Consider the following 19,667-nt stretch of genomic DNA (forward strand, 5'->3'; position numbering starts at 1 on the left):
TTGTGTCATTGAGGCTTATCCCACTTCTTTCACACTGGTGTTCCAGTTTTCTTCTTGCTGTGATTTTTGAGTTTTATAATAACTGCTCCTGAGAATGAAAAGCTCTCTCAGGGCCCTCCCTCCCCTACAGTTTCCTCTCTGCACCTCCCACTTTTTTTTGGCCCACCAGAGGTCAAGGTCTGCTCTTGGCCTTAATGTTGAGCTTTGGCCATTTGCCTTCTCTGACCTCAACCTCCAGCGACTGTTTGGCCTGCTTCTGGGAGGCCTTGACAGCCGTGTTGTTTTTCTTCATTAGCAGACTCACGCTGGCCTCTCGGCAGCACCCTCCTCCCTCATAACACTCACCCATTTCCCCTCACTATTAAACATAATGCAACTGAAAACAGTAAGGGCCCACCCACCGAGGAAGTAAGGTCAAAACAAAAAATACCGCAGTTTCAGTAAGTGTGTATTTGGGGGTGCTGCAGTGTGAGGTTGTGAAACAGTGGCAGAGACCGTTAAGCAGCTTGGGGAGTTTGCAGGAAGAGCCAGTGATAGGACGCATCCATCCATCACCAGGGACGAACAAGAGGCTGTTTATAAACTCTATATACTGGGAATTTCTTAATGAGATGATTCTACCAGCAGCAGAGGGGAGGGGATCCTTTGTGACTAACCAAAAAGGCCTCATTTGGGAAAATCATCGGAAAAAGTTAGATTTTTTTTAAAGGATCCAGTGTTGTGATGCACAAAGACACATTTTACCTTTAAATGCTGGTATTTCTCCCTTTGAATCTTTCTGTCGGTGGGACATTTTTTTCCCCCACAGGAAAACAAGATCTTTGGTCAGGTTTCTCCATGTTTAGCTAAAACACACATCTCACATGAAAGGTTGTGTTTGCTCTGTGTGTGAGAATGTGTGTGTGTGTGTGTGTGAGACAGAGAATAGAGGCTCGGGCTGCTGTCAGCATTGCAAAAAGTAAAAGCCGGACAAAGCACAGCAGGACTGCCACCATCAGCGGTGAGTCCACAACCTCTGAGTAACACAGCTGAAACCCAATGCAGTTTTATCTGCAGTGGTTCAACAACTAGTGCATAACAGTGGAAGTTTGTGACTGTGTTTTCTTTGCTTGACCATGGCAGTAATTCAAGATTTCATACTATTTTGAAACAGCTAATAGGAATTTACTTTGGCGAGTTCACATAAAAGTGGTGTCAAAACTATAAAAACCAATAAAATAAATGAAAACAGCGGTCCTCCAGGATACTATCATTCACAACACGTCTTTTTACCCTGTAAAACTCACTGTTGCAGAAATACATCAGCTAAATTTAAAAAAAAAAAAATTCTATGATATATATGTATTATTTTTGTTATTTTTTTCTGTATTTGCTTTTTATATATATATATATATATATATATATATATATATATATATATATATATATATATATATATATATATATATATATATTCTTTTTTGGGTTTCTTGCTCATTTTCTTCTCGATTTGGGTTTGCATATTGTTATTTAGATTTTTTTTTAGTTTTACTTTATTTTTTGATTATTTTTTTCTATATTTGTTTTTCTTCTTTTTTGTTTTTTTGCTCATTTTAATCTAGATTTAGGTGTATATATTGTCGTTATTATTATTTATATTTTTTAGTTTTATTTTGGGCTAATTCTTCCTCTGCATTTGAGTATGTATATATATATATATATATATATATATATATATATATATATATATATATATATATATATATATATATATATGTGTGTGTGTGTGTGTGTATGTATGTATGTATATTAGGTTTTTTTTGTTAATTCTATTTATTTTTCTTGCAATTTTTTTTCTATATTTGTGTCTTGCAGGGTTAACTCCTAAAAAAAAATAAACCATGTTTGCAACCCCAGCCTTGATCGGTTCATTCCTGCAAAGCATAGTCACATGCACAGGCTGTGATGTTTAAACAAGTAACAGTGTGTGCTATTCTGATGATGATAAGTTCTTATGAGGAATTCATTGCGTTTTGTTCAATCAGTGTACATTATCCATCTATAAAACTAGAACAGAGAAGAAGAACAAATAATGCAACGTTAAATTCCAGCCTCTTAGTGACCTCCACAGAACAGAGGAAATGCTGTAAGTACACACAACTTACATTTGACAATTTACATTCCTCTTCATGATAGCCAAATACCTCTTGTATATGCTCAGATGTAAGCTATAGACTTTACTGACACAATCCACTTGAAAGTGAGCGTCAGTTTGCAGAGAGGATCAGTAAACAGGCCGTTATCGAGCTGCAGCTACCAGCCAGCAGCTGTCTGATAAAGACAGGAGCCGAGCACATGGAGAGGACACCCCCAACGATTTATGATGCTCTGAATTTATCTCTGGCTTACACTATGAGTGATTCAGGACTAATGAGTTTAGGGGTTTGAACATGCCTTCAGTTTGTTATTTTTGGTCCGGACCACTGTTTGTGTTGCATAGACATGCCATTACTATACTGCATCCTTCCTTTACTTTTCACATTTTCTGGCATCTTGATCCAGTTAGTTAGTGCAAAGCCAAATCTTTGAGAGAACTGAACAAACTTTGCTTCATGCGAACGTGCCCTAAAGTCTTCAGTTCCTTGTTCCTCTTCTTGTTTTGGGGTCGAGCCCTCATACTGAGGCCCGTCCTCAACAATGTGTCCTACAGTGTGACACCTCCAAAAGATCCATGGTGACATTTGCACGCTCTCAAATATTGTCCCCATCATTCTCCTTCCATTCCTCTGAGGTCAGACACAGTGGAAGAGATGGATTGTTATTATCATGGTTTGTTTTGCCGCATATGTTAGGATGTGACTGTAACCACCTCTTCTCTCACAGTGGATTCATGTCAGGATCTATCAACATTTTATCATAAAGACTTTTTTAAACAGTAACCATATAAAGATTAAGAATTAATTTCTGAGTCCAAAACCCACAAGCTAAAAGTTCTGCCTCTCAAGTGAGATAGTTTTGACTGTAGAATTTCACTTAATTTAGAAACTTTGGAACCAAGCAGACATCTTATAATTTTGAAAGGTCCACATTTGCTTCAACTTTAGATTTTGCTTTTGATAGAAACGTTATTGGTGCTAGCCTGACCTCAAAGAGCCCCAAAATCTTTGGAGTAGGACTGAGGGCAGGTGGTGTGATAAGCTTCATACTGGACCTTCACTCACCAACCTTGGATTTGTGCCCCCATATGGGACAATTTACTTAAGTTTTATTTTCATCCAGTGCTTGGTTCGAAATTGGCAGCAAAACTACTTGGTTAGGTTTATGAATATATCATAGTTTGAATTAAAATACTCTCTTTCATAACATGATTTAAGCTCCTCCTCCACTTTCTGAGTCACCATGGTGACACATCTTGCCCCATCTAAGATTGATTGGTTCGCTTAAAAGGAGTGACTGTAAAGCCATAAAATAAATGGTAAAGACATGTTGATTAGAAATGTATTTGTGGCCAGTAGCTCAACTGGTTTAGTGTACGACCCATGAATCTGGGTTATAGTCCCCGATGCAGTGGCCATGGTTCAAGTCTGACCCCCACCCACTTGCTACATGTCTTTCTCCTGCTCTTCTCCCCACATTTCCTGTCTCTCTATCTCCACAGTCCTCTACAATAAAGACAAAAAAGGCCAAAGAAATAAAAGGAATGTGTTTGTGATACATCACAAGCTCTTTGGGGGCAAATATGTAGCATAACCCTTTTTTTTTTTTCAATTTTACCCATCCATTATCTATATAGCGCTCAATCCTCATTAGAGTCACAGAGGCCTGGAGTCTATCCCAGCTGACTTAGGGTGAAGGCAGAGGACACCCTGGACAGGTCACCAGTCTATCACAGGACTACACATAGAGACAAACAATCACACTCACATTCACACTTTCGGACAATTAAAAGTTATCAGTTAATCTCAGCATTTTATTTTGGAACGTGGGAGGAAGCCGAAGTACCCAAAGAAAACCCACGCATCTACAGGGAGAACATGCAAACTCCGTACAGCAAGATCCCGGAAAGGCCGGGACGTGAACGGGATAACTTCTAGTTGCAAGGCGAAAATGCTAACAACCAAGCCACTGTACAGCCTTCAATTTTGCCCACTATGTTAAATTCATCCGGTCTGTTTTTGACAGCAGGAAATGATGTGTCTCAGTAATGTGTTTTCTGCTTTCCTTTTTCCATTGCTAATTTATAGTTATATATAGAATATGCAGTGACTTTTTTTTCAGTTGGTTTCCCCTTGTTTGATTTAAATTGCTCTCTAGAAGGTCAAGATTTTTCTGAATATTGCAGATGCCATAGTACAGCAGGAGTTTGTTCGATAAACGGGTCACACTTTTTAATGTTATTTTTGCTCTTTCAGTTGTACTTTTCCCTAAAGTTCAATTTATCGGTAAACGGTGTTGCCACCATGCACATATGTCCACATATGTATCAATTTATGCTCTGGACACACTCTTCAAAGTAAGCACATAAATTCCTGTTTCATCTCTCATTGAGATTGATCATGACTGCACCAGTGAAGTGTACAGATTCAGTGAGAATGATCAGCTCTTCCCTGACCCTCAGCTATCCACCAGTTAGTCCTGATTCCCATAATGAGCCAGTGAAAGGATGCTAGTCGGGTGGGAGGACGCTATTAATCTTCAGTAAGCATGCTGCATGTCAAACGGCCCTGCTCAGAGATTTACAGGCTGATGTCGGGGTCACTGCTCCGTCTCCTGCGGGTGGTTCAGGCCTCGACTCCTTTCACTCTGCCCTGGCCTGGTCAGGCAGAGTCCTGAGACCCTTAAATCTAAGTGCTGTCCAATATTAACTGCAGCACAAACAGAGTAGAGGTAAACAAAAGGCAGAGTAAACACACTCCCAAGGCTTGAAAGACAAACATGGACAGATACATTCACAGCACACACGCACTGTGGTCAATTTAAATATAAGTACATTTAAACTGAAGTAGTAGGATGCGTTTATTCTGGAGTGGACCTAAAAATAAAACCTTCAAAAACAGCATTTAGTAGGCACCCAGATAGCTCAGCTGGCTGAGCGGGTGACCCATGAACAGGGGCTATAGTCCCCGATGCAGCGGCCTGGATTGGATTCCAGCTCATGGCTCTACTGCAGGTCTTCCCCCCATTCTTCTCCCCACTTTCCTGTCTGGCTCTCTACTAACCTGTCTAATAAAGCCAAAGAAAGGCCAAAATAAAACTTAAAAACAAGAAAAAAACCAACATTTAGTCAATGAGCTGCTCATAGAAAAAACGTCAACTATTGATTTGCTCTCTGATGTTGGACTCTCGGGACACATACAGCCACACTGACACATCTGACTGTTTTCTCTCACTCTGCCCACAAGGGAGAAGGTCATCCTCCCCTCCGTCCCCTCTGTGTTCTGATCTATGAAGTCTCAGCCAGGTCCAGCTGTTTGGACCACAGTCCCATCCCTGTCCTTTCTGGGTGTCCCCACTTTCCCTTTTGTCTGGACCCCTGGGACGCTTAAGCCCTCCTCCAGCACATCATCCAGCACAGACCAAGAGCCTCAGCTGCACTCTCTGCTTTTTAAAAATAGGCTGGGATATCGGCCTGGACAGCTAAGAGACCTGGACTCCTCCTGGGGATTGAGGAATGCCTCTGCACTTCCCAGATCCTTCGTATCTGTGTGAATCCTCTGCGTAATCATCTGTTTGTGTCTACGTCTGCATGCGTGTGTGGAGGTAGATCCTGTATTACCGACTGGAGAGAGGATTTTCTGTCCAGATGAAAGAGTGGACTGAGTTGGAGATGAGCTTTTCAGCAGGGGGGTTTCTCTCTACTTCAGATGCTTATTGCTCCACTGAGCAGCTCCAGTACTACGGTGAGTCCACAGTCACACTTCTTTCTCTTTAGCTCCTTCTTGCTTACCTTTTTATTTTCGCCTCTCATCTCCTACTGTTTTATCTTTTACTCCTCTAAAATAATCATTGCCATTATAGATATATTAATGTTTAGAATAATAAAACTGATGGACTGATATGCTAGTTTCTGAAGCTTCTCTAAACTGATGGCATGTTTTAGCAATACATTGAAATCATACTTTAATGTATGAGTGACAGCAAGAAAGATGGAATATTCAGACATTTCATGCTGTGAAAAATTTTCTGCCATTTCTTCACTTTTTTCTTCACTTTATTCCAATACAGTGAATTGAAGATAATCTTTGGAGTTTAAAACTCACATTAATTATTTGCAAAAAGTATTATACAGCAAATTATTACAACTCTGTAATCTCAATCCAAACCAAACCACTCATCTTCTATCTACTCAGGTGTTTGCCCATGGTGGGAAGTAGCTAAACATATTTACTCAAGTGCTGTACTTAAGTACAGTTTTGAGGCTACTACTGCTACTACTATGAATAATGCACTTTCTGACAGCTTGAGTTCCTTTTAAGATGACCATTTGACACAATGGATAACAGAAAAAGCTTGTAAAGTACAGCTCGTAGTTACAGATTAACCAGTGGTTTCCAGCCTTTTTGACTTCTGTCATAAAACAGTGTATTAAGACTCACATTTCAGTTGTTACCGTCATCCAATAGTGATTTCTCCTTCTAAATTTCTCACATTTGGTTGGATTTGGGAAAATGTTCACATGATTCAGTACCTTACTAAAATCAAACATGAGAGAAAAAGACCAAAAATTTAAAACTGATTTGTTTATCTGAACTTTTTATTCATTCATCTCCCATTCATCATCTCACGACCCCTCATATTCATCTGTCGCTGTTGATAAAATGTTTACTCAAGTAGGATTTTTTTCCTACTTTAGTAAAAGTACATAGTGATGTCTTGTATTGGTTTTAGTACCATTACAAGTGTTTTGTTGCTGTATTGGTACTGTATTGTATTGGTAAGTGGAGAATTTGAATACATCTTCTGATCTTTTTTCATTTAAGCAAACGAATAAACAAAAAACTGATTGTTATAAATGAGAAATTGAATTCAAAGTCTGTAAAATGCACCCTTGCTCAGATCACTGCAGTGAGTTTTGCTGGGTCTGATGTGACCAGTAGCTTATAGTGGCTAATGTTACATTGTCATTGATCAGGTAGATATTACCTCAAAATAGGCATTACAGTCAGTTTTCTGACAGTGGGACTCTTTTCTACATTTATATATATATATAATTTTATAATGTATCACAACATCTGCAGATATGCCAGTATTGTGTAGTCGCCACTCGTGCTCAATCAAAGTTACACTATCGTTCAAAAGTTTGGGGTCACCCAGGCAATTTCATGTTTTCCATGAAAACTCACACTTTTATTCATGTGCTAACATAATTACACAAGGGTTTTCTAATCATCAATTAGCCTTTCAACACCATTAGCTAACACAATGTAGCATTAGAACACAGGAGTGATGGTTGCTGGAAATGTTCCTCTGTACCCCTATGGAGATATTCCATTAAAAATCAGTCGTTTCCAGCTAGAATAGTCATTTACCACATTAACAATGTCTAGACTGGGATTCTGATTAATTTAATGTTATCTTCATGGAAAAAAAAATGCTTTTCTTTCAAAAATAAGGACATTTCTAAGTGACCCCAAACTTTTGAACGGTACATAGGTTAACTTTATGTAAGTAGTTCATTTATACAGTACATTGTTACACAACAAGACACGAGCCCTCTGATGAATGAATGCTAAGCTTTTATTTACTGCCTTTAAGAACTCTATGACATGGAAAAAACAGTTGTTGAAGGGGTTCAGCCGGCTCACAGCACGCAGGGAGGTTGAGCAGCATCGGAGGATCTATTTATACTGACGTGTATCATCAACAAATTCTCCCTGTTGTCTCCCCTCCTGCCCTTTGGAGGGGGTGTCAGAGGGGGAGCTATAGGGGGTAGTTTGCTGGTGTTGTTTGGCTCTCTAGCGTGTGTGGGATGGAAGGGAGGCTGAGGAGTGTTTAGACAGCATTCAAATGGTTTACAAACATAAGAACCACAGCTCTGTTACATGCCGAGCAAGCAAAGACCCCCCCCATCAATCTATCACCAGCGTAGTCTGGTAAAGACAGGAAACATCTGGAGAGACAAGGAAAGAGAGGAGGGAAAAGAAAAGAACAAGGAGGACCGGTACGGAGTCTTTAAACTGACCAGAACAAGGGTGTCACTCCACTGAAATCTGTAGCCCCTTTCTGCATGTACTGTCACTTATCATCAGAGCTCTCTGTAACGTGGGACCAAATGTGCAAGCTTCTGAAGAATCTTTAATTAGTCAAGACTAAAGATTAACAGCTGATAAATGCAAACAATAACATGCACAAGCTCTCTAAGGAGAATCTTGTCCATAAGCAAGATTAGGCTTAAGCTTACTTTAAAGTCTGGTTATTGATTAAACTTCTAAAATCCCCTTGCTGCGTATCAAAGTTACACATTTATAAATTTTGTCGCCATGAAAATAACCTTCCTGCCTGAGAAATGACCAAGATGCAGCTCTACACTGTTGCTTGCTTCAGAATGTGTAGATGTGTGAAGTCCCTGTCTCTCTCTCTTTACCCCCCTGTACCCACTGGCTGCAGCTCAGCACAACGGTTCACCTACCACTCTGCTCAAATACTAGAAAACTACACAAGTTGTAATACGTAAATGATTTAGTCACACATATTGAAACCACAGCAGCATTGCCGCCTCATAGCTAGAAGGTTCTTGGTTCGTGTCCTGGCCTGTTTCTGGGCTTTCTGTGTGGAGTTTGCATGTTCTACCTGTGCAGCGTGGGTTCTCACTGGGTTCATCAACTTCCTCCCACAATCAAAAGATATGCTGATGTTAATAATTGGTGATTCTAAAATGTCTGTAGGTGTGAATGTGAGTATAATTGGTTGTCTGTCTCTATGAGTAGCCCTGTGATAGACTGGTGACCTGTCCAGATGGATGGATGGATGGATGGATGTTCAAACCTGAAACTGATTCTGAAGAACAATTATGTTATAGAAAGTCTCACCCTGCAATTTGACAGGATATGTTCCTTAGGTTTCATATGAAACCCTGGAAGTTTGAATCTATCTCCTACTTTGTCAAGCCTGAAAAAAGCAATTTGAATGTTTTTATCAGCACTATTAGAATCTCAAACACTGTGTCTTTGGGCACCAACATATACAGTAAAAGGCTTGCATTCCCAGAGGATTCACCAGTTGCCTGGCAAGAAAGCCACTGACCTGGTTTACTAACTGTTAATGAGTGAGCTGGTTGGAAGATCTTTTTACCCCTTGGACAGAGTTATCTGATTCACCAGATGTACACTGTAGGTAAATATTCCATTGCAGCAGTCCAGTTTTGCTGTGTAACCTCTCAGCGTAGCATGTACTCCAGTTAACTTTTGAACTCAGAAGTCTTATGTCTAGGTATAGCTTCTGCATTCTGTCAGGTGAAGATAATGTCATCATGCCCCCGGATATAACGCAGGAACTTCACCAGACATGTAAAACCACAAACTCAGACTCAGTGCCAAGAACTGTGTAGGTGACAATACAACAATGTCTGAAGTGTAACCTGCCCAGCAAGGAGTTTGACATCAGTCACATTTTTGTACGAAAGACCTTCTGTACCCCATATTGGATGGAAAACCTCACCAACAGCCTGCGAGCTGTGTTTGACCTTCTCCTTTTGTTGCAACATTATAAATGACTCCAAGTCAGATTCAATATGATTGAAGTTTTTGTTTCTCACCTTGAGCCTTGTTGAACATTATATTCTACAACAGTGGTTGTTACCGTTTCCCTCTCAAAGCTGAAAATGGCAAGTTTTAGTGAAGATTTGGGTTGTGCAGCAACACAGCAACACTTGTAGTTACTGTTTGTAAATTAGCCATTTTCATGACAGCACTAGGGTTGCTCTGTACTCAAATGTTCACCAAAACAATTTCCCCTGTGATTATTTCTCAGGGGCACCATTGTTCCATCCTGGCGGCTTAGCACCACCCAAGACAACTGTGATTTGTTTAAAGAAATGCAAACAATCCCAAGTGCTTTCTGTCCTCTAGCAGAATGACGTTGGGTGCAGCCAGACCATTCTCCAGCACCGACACTGCGAGACTAGCTCTTCCTCTTCATTCAGTCTTTGTATTAAAAAATAACTTTATATTCTGTTTTCAGATATGGCAGGGTGGTACTGATTTTCTCATGTGCCTCTGAAATCAGACTTGTTATCAACGAACGAGGATAAAAATGGAACCAGGCATGCTTTTGTCTGAGCCTTGTGATATTTCATCACCACCTATATAACAGTCATTTTAAATATGGCCTCTTGCTCATAGGCTCTGGGGCCCGAGAGATCCACTGGGAGGCCTGTCCAGCAGTCCATCCATCATGGAATTATCTCAGCTCAAGCCGCACCAAGCACTAAAAACTGGGATATCACTACTATTGCTGCTTTGATTTCCATTTTTTTTTTTTAAAAATTTTATTCTGTCTAGTGATTCCCCAAACTTTATAAAACTGCAACATTGACTCAGTAATTAACCCCATTAACAATGCTGTGAAGCTACAATGACAAATCCAAACATATATACACATTTTGCACATGTTCAGATGATCATGTTGCACACTTTAAATTTCCATGGACTGGACAATTGGGTAGGCTCTCCGTTTAATCAGTGTATCACAGATCCCAGAGCACTCCCAGTCTCACTGGTCCAGCTGGACTTTGAGAGGCTGCCAGTGGTGACACATGTTTTCTCAGTGGAGACAAGACTCACAAAACACAAGCTGCTGACCCAAACTCCGAGACGGTTCAGACCGACCCAACACTGAATGGCAATTACAGACTGAATGAAGCACCCAGAAAAGGGGATAAAAAAAAATCTGAAGTGGAACTGGGAGCTCTCAGCTGCATCCTGTTTTCCGCAGTCTGAACTAGTTCACAAGGTCCTACTCTCAGCTTTTGATTGTATCCCTGAAGAGCCATAAAAGCAATGAAGTCACACAAGTCACATAAAATCACATTGCTATGACGCTCTTTGACTTTGACCAGCAAAACTGGGTTTCATGAAATGTTCATTCAAGTTTCGGTCATGCTAGTGCAATCACCATCCCTGGAATGGTTTTGTCTGTAGTTTAAATATGTGTTAGATGTGTTTATGTACAGGAATGTACACCACTGTTCAAAAGTGTGGTGTCACTTAGAAATGTCCTTGTTTTTGAAAAAAGAGCAGTTTTTTCACTGAAGATAACATGAACTTAATCAGAAATACAGTCTAGACATTGTTAATGTGGTAAATGACTATTCTAGCTGGAAACAGATGATTTTTAATGGAATATCTCCATAGGGGTACAGAGGAACATTTCCAGCAACCATCACTCCTGTGTTCTAATGCTACATTGTGTTAGCTAATGGTGTTGAAAGGCTAATTGATGATTAGAAAACCCTTGTGCAGTTATGTTAACACATTAATTACAGTGTGAGTTTTCAAGGAAAACATGAGATTGTCTAGACTATTTCTGATTCATTTAAAGTTATCTTCATTAAAAAAAAATGCTTTTCTTTAAAAAGTAAGGACATTTGCAAGCGACCCCAAACTTTTAAATGGTAGCATACGTGGAAGGTTTCAATTGAAAAGCCACAATAAAGTTGTATACGTCTGCAGCTGTTCATTCACTCATTTTTAAATCTCCTACAGAATGATTAAGAGATTTTGTGTCTGAACTTTCCGCTTCTTCCATTTCAGACATGCTGGCCGACCCTCTGGGCTACTCCTTGCAGGACCCTGACCTCCAGCTGCTACCTTACAGCCAACAGCAGTACAATCCTGCCAACCTGCCCTTCTCCCTCTACAGCTCTCCGCCTTCCTCCACCTCCTCACCCTCCTCTTCCTCCTCACACCTCTGCCACCCTCCATACCACTACAACCCCCACTGCCTGGAGGCCCCCTGTGATCCAGGCCCCGAACCCCACTGTGGGACCCTAACTCAGGGCCTCGGGGTGGTTGGTGTTCCCCTCGGGCGGAGGTCACGGGTGGGTCTAGGAGGGAAGAGCAGAGGTCAAGATGAGCTGTGTGTGGTGTGTGGAGATAAAGCTTCAGGGTATCACTATAATGCTCTTACCTGCGAGGGATGCAAAGGTATATGTCTGTAATCCCTTTTATATCTTCTATGTCTTTTATTTATTGTAATTTTCAGCAGGTCTTTATTTGCATCTTGCTGCAGGTTTCTTCAGGCGCAGTGTGACCAAGAAGGCTGTGTATCACTGTAAGAGTGGCGGTGGCTGTGAGATGGACATGTACATGAGGAGGAAGTGCCAAGACTGCCGGCTGAGAAAGTGCCGTGCTGTGGGAATGCTGGCTGAGTGTAAGGGACATCTGGTTCACATGAACTGTTTACCATAATGCAATCAGATGACAGATTCGTGGGACCGCTAAAGCAATATGTATAACTGATTGATTATGTTCATTTTGTTGTCTTCTTATATTAGATTAGCATTTCTTTTTTGCAGACAAATTAGTAAGGGGGAGTTTTTTACTTTGCTTCCCGATGTATTTAACTGGATTAATAATGCAAGTCTTAAAAAATGCTTTTTTTGTAGGCCTTCTGACTGAGGTGCAGTGCCAATCAAAGCGACTGAGGAAAGGAGGGAAAGGTAGAGGGCAGGAGGAGGAGACCACACACGGTAGGAGAGTCAGTTCTACCAGCAGGACACCTGCACAGGTACCAGACTGTAGGACTGATTCAGCCTGAGTTCAACTTTTAGGCACTCAGCCATTGTGAATCTGGCAGAAATATCTCAACAACTAGGTTGGATTACTGCAGAGATTTATTCAATTCAATTCAATTTTATTTAATTAGCACCAATTACAATTCAGATTGTTTCAAGATGCTTTACAGAACCCATATGCCTGAACCCCCAGAGCAGCCCTAAGGTGACAATGGCAAGAAAAAAACTCCCTTTTAACAGAAAGAAACCTTGAGTAGAACCCGGCTCTTTATATGGGGGGACCCACCTGCTGCTGGCCAGCCAGGTTGAGAGGGACAGAAGAGGTAGATGGGGTAGGGAGAGATTTATGAACTTTCATTCCCTTTTTTTTTCAGTTTTATGTATCAATTCACACGTCATGTCATGGCACTTAACATAGTGATGTGAACTAATGATTTTGGTATTGCTCAGGTTTTTCTCTGGCACAAATGAAATTTATTAGAGCCATTGTTTAGATCGGGATTATTCATCCATAACAAAACTGCTGGTGTTCCTATTAAGGTCAGCTTTACTTTGCAGTTAGTGCTAATTAGCTGCTGCTAACATGCTAAAATGCTACCTATACAAGGTAATATGTCTGCTGGGGGGGCTGCACAGTGGCTTGATGGTTAGCACTTTCATTTTACAGCTAGAAGATCCCTGGTTCGCGTCCCGGCCTTCCTGGAATCTTTCTGCATGGAGTTTGCATGTTCTCCCTGTACATGTGTGGGTTTTCTCTGGGTTCTCCGGCTTCCTCCCACAGTCCAAAACATGCTGAGGTTAATTGTTGATTCTAAATTGTCTGTTGGTGTGAATGTGAGTGTGATTGTTTGCTTATGAAGTCCTGTGACGGACTGGTGATCTGTCCAGGGTGTCCACTGCCTTCGTCCTAAGTCAGCTGGGATAGACTCCAGCACCCCCCGAGACCCTAATGAGGACTAAGCAGTGTTTAGATAATGGATGGATTATACTGGACAAATACATGACAAATGCTGCACTTGTGGACATTCAGGTTTCTGCCTACATCTTTTAACTGACATGCAGTTTCCAGCGCCCATCACCTGTTCTCACCTTTCTCTTGCCATTTGTGACATCATGTCATTTAAACAAAGCTGCATTTTAAGGTGGTAGTCTTGGGTCAAAGAAGAATCTGTTTCTGGTCACAGTGTCTGATTATTGTCCTTAAAGCCACATCTGACAAGAGAGTATAACTTAATGGTTGAGAATTTTTCACCAGTTAAACAGCTGAAGAACTTTTTTGTGCACACTTGGCTAAATTTGAATTTGATGCTTGATCGGACTGTTATATGATTGGTTGTTTGTGATTGGGTTGTTGGTTAGATGTGTGGCTGGATCATTGTTGGATGGTGATCCTGTAGACTGATGAAGATTTGGTTAGTGAGATGGTTGGCTGAGTAGACTGTTGTTACATTAGAACATGGTTTGTGTTGCCAGTTGGTTGATTGGGTGCTTGGTTAAATTATTGCTTTGTTGGAAACTTGGGCGTTTTGTTTGGCTGATTAACTGGATAACTGGATGAATGATTTGTTTTGTAGCTGGTGGGTTTATTAACCCTAAACACGTTAGTGCCTTCTGACAAAGGTGATATAGTTAAACAAATGACATAAAATTTACATTTTGTAGTCATTTTATCATTTCGGTACATAAAAACAAACGAACAAAACAGATCAGTCACATGGAAAAATTAGACCGAGGGGTTGCAGATTAGGTACCAATGATCAGAACCTCCGTAGACAGTGACAGATGGAACGTGTTTTATTTATATCTCCAACATTGGTGGTCTGGTGTTGTCTTTGAAAGCAAAGTGTGTGGTTCCTCCTGCTAAAATCTAAAAAGCCCTTGTGAGTCCAGCAAAGGATTTATAAAGATCCCCAAATTACTTGAAATCATCACTGTGAGGAAAATCATCTTCAAGTGGCATCGAATTTAAACAAATGCCAATTTGTCCAGGACTGGCAGCCCAGCAAAGTCAGCCCAAGAGCAGACTGTTTGACATGTTTCTGGACAAAACCAATCAAACATAGTTGTTTGGCAATGACAATAACATATGTTTACAGACAGCTATTTGGGAGAAGAACCTCATATGAACCAGAAGCAGTCCTTTCAACAAGCTCAAATTCTAAGGACACTAACAGAATCAACCCAGGAATGGGTCAAAAAGACATAATAGAGGGCTGTGTAATGGTCTAGTCAAAGCCCAGATATGAACACCATTGAAATGTTATCAGTAGTAAATGCTGAAATAGGCAGTGCACGCAAAAGAACACTTAAACATTTCGCAGCTAAAGTAATTTTGCAGTATGAGTGCGCCAAGTTGATGCCTGACACTGGTTAATTATGAAAAATGTCTTCGAGAAGTTATTTCCTTAAAGAGATAATGCTACTTTCTGAGGCCACAGGTGAACGTATATAATTATTGAAAAATGTAAGTTTTCTTGTGTTCACATATGCCACCTTACCTGTAGGCACATTTTCAAAGAGGAGCAGATGTTTTTTCTGCCAAATATGTAAAAAAAATCACCTACAAAACCAATTTGTTCCACATGACTATATAACAGACCAGTGTAAACTCTGCTCCACCGCCAGTTGTCATATTCGTATGACAGCATTTCTCTGCCATCACCAAGCTGTCTGCTGTGTAGTTTTTCCATTAGGAAGTGGCCTCACCATGTATTGTGTTAACTTCCATCTGCACCAGGCTTTGTCTGCCAGTTTAACCCGGGAGCAGAAATACACGGTGGACCGGATGGTGGAGGCTCATCGACTGTACAGAGCTCAGGACAGCAGCAGTTGCAGGGTAAGTTCAGAATATGAAAACTTGCAGTGAACTTGCAAAAGAAGTTTTCATGTTCTCCTCATGTTCTTTCTTGTGTTTATGTGGTCAGCTATTTGAGTGGCCCTGCACAGAAGAACAGGAGGTTCTGTCTGATGTCGTATCACCTCTAATACAAAGACTGCTGCAGTTTGCCAGGACAGTGCCAGGTAAGATGGTCTGTGATCGATTATTCCTCTGTGCTCTAAAATATAGGAGACTATCAGAGGGGAACTATTGTCATATTAAATGAGATTAAAGAGAGGAGCTGCTCTGCTTGCTGTTACAATGACAATGCTCCTGTTAATAAAGCCCTGCCAAAATCAAATAAAGTCTACATTCATACTACATTTATTTCTATTTTATTTGAAAACATGGCCAAAAAGGCACATTTTCTTTGTGCTGTTCTTCAAATACATCATTTTCATCTGTTGACAGTATTTCAATACTTATACTATCACATGACTCTAAATGCAGAAATACAGTACTGCACTGTTTACAGTAGCTGTCATAGTTCCACCTGTTATTCATATTTATAGCAAGTTACAATGTTGTTTTGAAGTTGTGATGCATTACTCTGCAAATTAGTCCTTTTTAAACTTAAATTCTGCCATGTATTCAATGTTTCACTTATAGTATGCTTCAATAGAGCAGTACCAGTGGAAAGTTTTAGAACACCCTAATTTTTCCAGTTTTTATTGAAAATTATGCATGTTAATGTCTCATTGTAATTTGAAATGAAAACATAGAACAAACAAACAAATGAAGTTAATAAAAAAATCTATTTAGAAACCAAAATGTCATCAAAGTAGCCACCTTTGGCAGATATAACAGCTGAACACACTTGTGGCATTTTTTCCACAATGGAAATCAAACATTCTTCAGAAAGTTCTTCCCTACTCTGTTGCAGAAGTTCCCATAAATGTGTGGCATCTGTAGGTTGCTTTGTTTCAGTCTTTTGTCCGGTTTATTCCAAACCAGCTCCATGGGTTTTAAGTCTGGAGACTGTGCTGCCACTTCATGTTTCCAAGCTTAGCATCTTGTTCTTTTTTCCTAAGGTAGTTCTGGCATAGCTTGGACTTATGTTTTGGGTCATTGTCTTGCTGTAGGATGAACCCCTGACCAACTAGAAACATACCAGAGGGTACAAAATGCTGTGGTAGCCTTTTTGTTTCAGGGTTCCTCTCACTCTGTACAAATCACCGACCCTGGATCCAGCAAAACAGTCCCAGATCATCATGCTTCCTCCTCCGTGTTTGACAGTTGGTGTCACACACTGAAGAATCCTTTCTCCAACTCAACGGCATACAAAAATCCTGCATGATGAATCAAGGATTTGAAATTTTGATTCATCAGTCCATAATACCTTCTTCCAGTCTTCGGTAGTCCACTGGCGGTGTTTCATGGGCCAGGCAAGCAACGGCTTTCTTGCTACAACTCCACCTGTCAAACCTGCAACTCCAAGTCTTCTCTTCACAGTTGAAACTGAGACTTCTTTCTACGTCCACTATTAAGCTGTGCTTGAAGCTGTTGTCCTGTGAGCCGCCTATCACCAAGCTGTTGACTCTCAGAAACTTGTCTTCTGATTCTGTTGTGTCTTTGGGTCTTCCAGGCCTCTTCCTGTCCCAGTTTCTGAGTGCCTGTTGATGGTGAAGAAAAGTACTGTACTCACTGACACCTTGACTTTCTTCACAATTTCTCTGTAGGAAAGACCTACATTTTTAAGTGTTATGATGGTCTGTCTCTCTTCTATTGTTAATTGCCTTTTCCTCACCATTTTTATATCAACACACTACTTTCTGCAGTACAATACTGTTCAAATAATGCTCTCGAGGGTATGATGCCATCATGTTTTCCAACATTACTTTTATGCAGACAGAGGGGGTTGGAAGTAATCAAGAAAAGTTGGGACACTTGTACACCAACTTTCAAGGTTTGATCAACCTCCATTGCTGCAGAGCAGCTTTGTTAACCCATTTCTTGTTCCCTGAAAAAGGCCTTTTTGTCTAATTCTGAAATGTACATTATTTTTCAGTTTTGGGGAACCTGACCTTATTTTTAACCTCTGGCAGTTCACCACTTACCTTTATACAATTGCAAGCTATTCACTGGACTTGAATTACTTGAATTTCGATAAACAACTCGAAAAATTGGGGCGTTCTAGAACTGTTGACCAGTAGTGTATATAATGAGAACAAATACTGATCTCTCCTCACAGGGTTTGACCTCCTGGATTTCTCCGATCAGAGTTCTCTGTTGTCCATGTCCTCTCTGGAGGTGATGTTCCTGCTCTCAGCTCAGCAGTTCTCCCACAACCCAGCAAGCCCCAGTCCAGGTGAGTAAACCACCAGGAGTAAGACACATAACAACCACACATGGCCTTTCACAATCTCTACACACACATTCATGATTCATACTTTATTTTTCTCTATTATCAGCTCTGCAGCTTTTCAGTATGTCGACACACGACTGGCTCAGAAATGTGGAGTCGAAGGAAAACATCTACAGCAGGATCAATTCAGGTAAGTGCACACACAGACTCTTAAGCCTGGCAGACTGTTAATAAAATGGTCAGTGAGTGAATAAGGCTTTTCTTATCTGCCGGTATGAACAGGAGGCAGTGAGGATCTGTTTGGACCAGTGCTCAACTTCTTCCACAGCATGGCGGCGCTGCGGGTGACGGAGGCTGAATACACTCTGCTCACTGCCACAGCTCTGCTCTGCTCAGGTCTGACCAGCAATCTGGGCTCTGCAGTTTGTTGATGTTTGAGCTGAAATAATCCAATCACCTCTCAAGCAAAGAATTGCAAAAGGCATGAAGCTGTTATTAATCATTAGCAATCTAACCTGACAGTAAAATGACAATTCGCTCAGTTTTAAAAACTCTGACTGCAGGGTTTTTAGTGCTCCAGCTTCAGCTGCTATTCATAGAACACAAGATAGCAGCATTAAAACAATACCGACAACAACAATGAAACATGAAAGGAAATAAGCCGCATCACTGCCAAAATCTAATGAGGTGGTCCTTGTGTCATTTCTGATCTTCCCTGAAAATTTCATCCAAATCCGTTAGTCTGTTTTTGAGCAATGTTGCACACAGATAAACAAAGTACGCCAATCGTCATATAACTAATAGTAATAAAATAAAAGCTAAAGCAAAAAAAAATCTAGGTTTCAAGTTAACTACACATTCCTTTCGTCTACATTTCTTGTTTTATTAGGCTACTTCACTGAGAGTTTCACTGCACTACAGGCTACATACGTTCCACAACAACTGAGCGCAGTTTAATCTTCAAACCAAACGGATTTTGAGTTTGAATATTTAACTGTATGTTATGAATATTGAATATATGAAAGTTGACTTTTTTGAATTAAATTACATGACAGCAAAACAACAGTTTCACAATGTTCTAATTTTTTGATGTGCACTTGTACATCCACTAAAGAACAAATCTCCATGTATGTTTCTCTACAGACCGGGCGTCCTTGCAGGCAGCCAACTGTGTTGAGAAGATGCAAGAACTGATCCTGGACCTGCTGTCCAGGGTGTGTGGGGCCCACACTGGAGCTGCGCAAGGGGGACCACAGAGGTTTGGCCGCCTGCTGGGCAGACTGACGGAGCTACGTACCCTCCGTCACAACTACCTCCTCCTGGCAAGACAGCAGCCTGTACACTGACAGAGAGGACCTGTGGGAAATTATAGAAATCAGTCATCTCTTGGGGGGTAGTTGGTTTAACTTCAATTTAAGGAGTTACTCGTACAATGATGTTGTTGAAGGTTTCCATCGGATATTGAAGGAACGGTGTTGCATCAACAGGCTTAACCTTCTTGATAAAACTGACACAAAAGCCTTTTTTCCTAAGTTCAGTTCTGCAGTCACAGAATTTTTGCATCTAATGAACTGAAATATGCTTGTGGACTGCTGTAATTTGTTTGAGCAGATATTTTTATATTGTCTTTTTATACTCATATACATGCACACTTACAGTACTTCTCACGTTGCTCAGTAACTTTAAAATAAAACAAAAACTGAAGACTATTCAACTCTCACACAGATTATGTGCTGATGTCCTGCATCCTGGCAGGTAAAGCTATTTAATAT

The 19,667-nt window shown here is 40.6% G+C and overlaps 1 protein-coding gene across 1 annotated transcript; it reads left to right on the forward strand.

Moving 5' to 3' along the window:
• Positions 1 to 5,369: 5,369 nt before the first annotated feature.
• On the forward strand, positions 5,370 to 19,604 carry nr1h5 (nuclear receptor subfamily 1, group H, member 5). Its single transcript, XM_035951082.2, has 10 exons — positions 5,370 to 5,879; positions 11,730 to 12,122; positions 12,208 to 12,348; positions 12,584 to 12,705; positions 15,450 to 15,548; positions 15,637 to 15,733; positions 17,782 to 17,898; positions 18,002 to 18,085; positions 18,178 to 18,291; positions 19,039 to 19,604. Exons 1-10 carry the CDS (start codon positions 5,783 to 5,785, stop codon positions 19,239 to 19,241), a joined length of 1,467 nt encoding a protein of 488 aa, XP_035806975.1. The 5' UTR covers positions 5,370 to 5,782; the 3' UTR covers positions 19,242 to 19,604.
• The last annotated feature ends 63 nt before the right edge of the window (positions 19,605 to 19,667 follow it).

Source organism: Amphiprion ocellaris, chromosome 8, assembly GCF_022539595.1.
Source record: "Amphiprion ocellaris isolate individual 3 ecotype Okinawa chromosome 8, ASM2253959v1, whole genome shotgun sequence".
Classification (NCBI taxonomy): Eukaryota; Metazoa; Chordata; class Actinopteri; family Pomacentridae; genus Amphiprion; species Amphiprion ocellaris.

Bases quoted from the DNA above. Each gene is read 5' to 3' on its own strand.
- nr1h5 (XM_035951082.2), top strand. From the start codon at position 5,783: ATGAAAGAGTGGACTGAGTTGGAGATGAGCTTTTCAGCAGGGGGGTTT. The intron at 18,086-18,177 runs GTAAGTGCACAC...CGGTATGAACAG, and splicing joins CTACAGCAGGATCAATTCAG to GAGGCAGTGAGGATCTGTTT. The intron at 18,292-19,038 runs GTCTGACCAGCA...GTTTCTCTACAG, and splicing joins CACAGCTCTGCTCTGCTCAG to ACCGGGCGTCCTTGCAGGCA.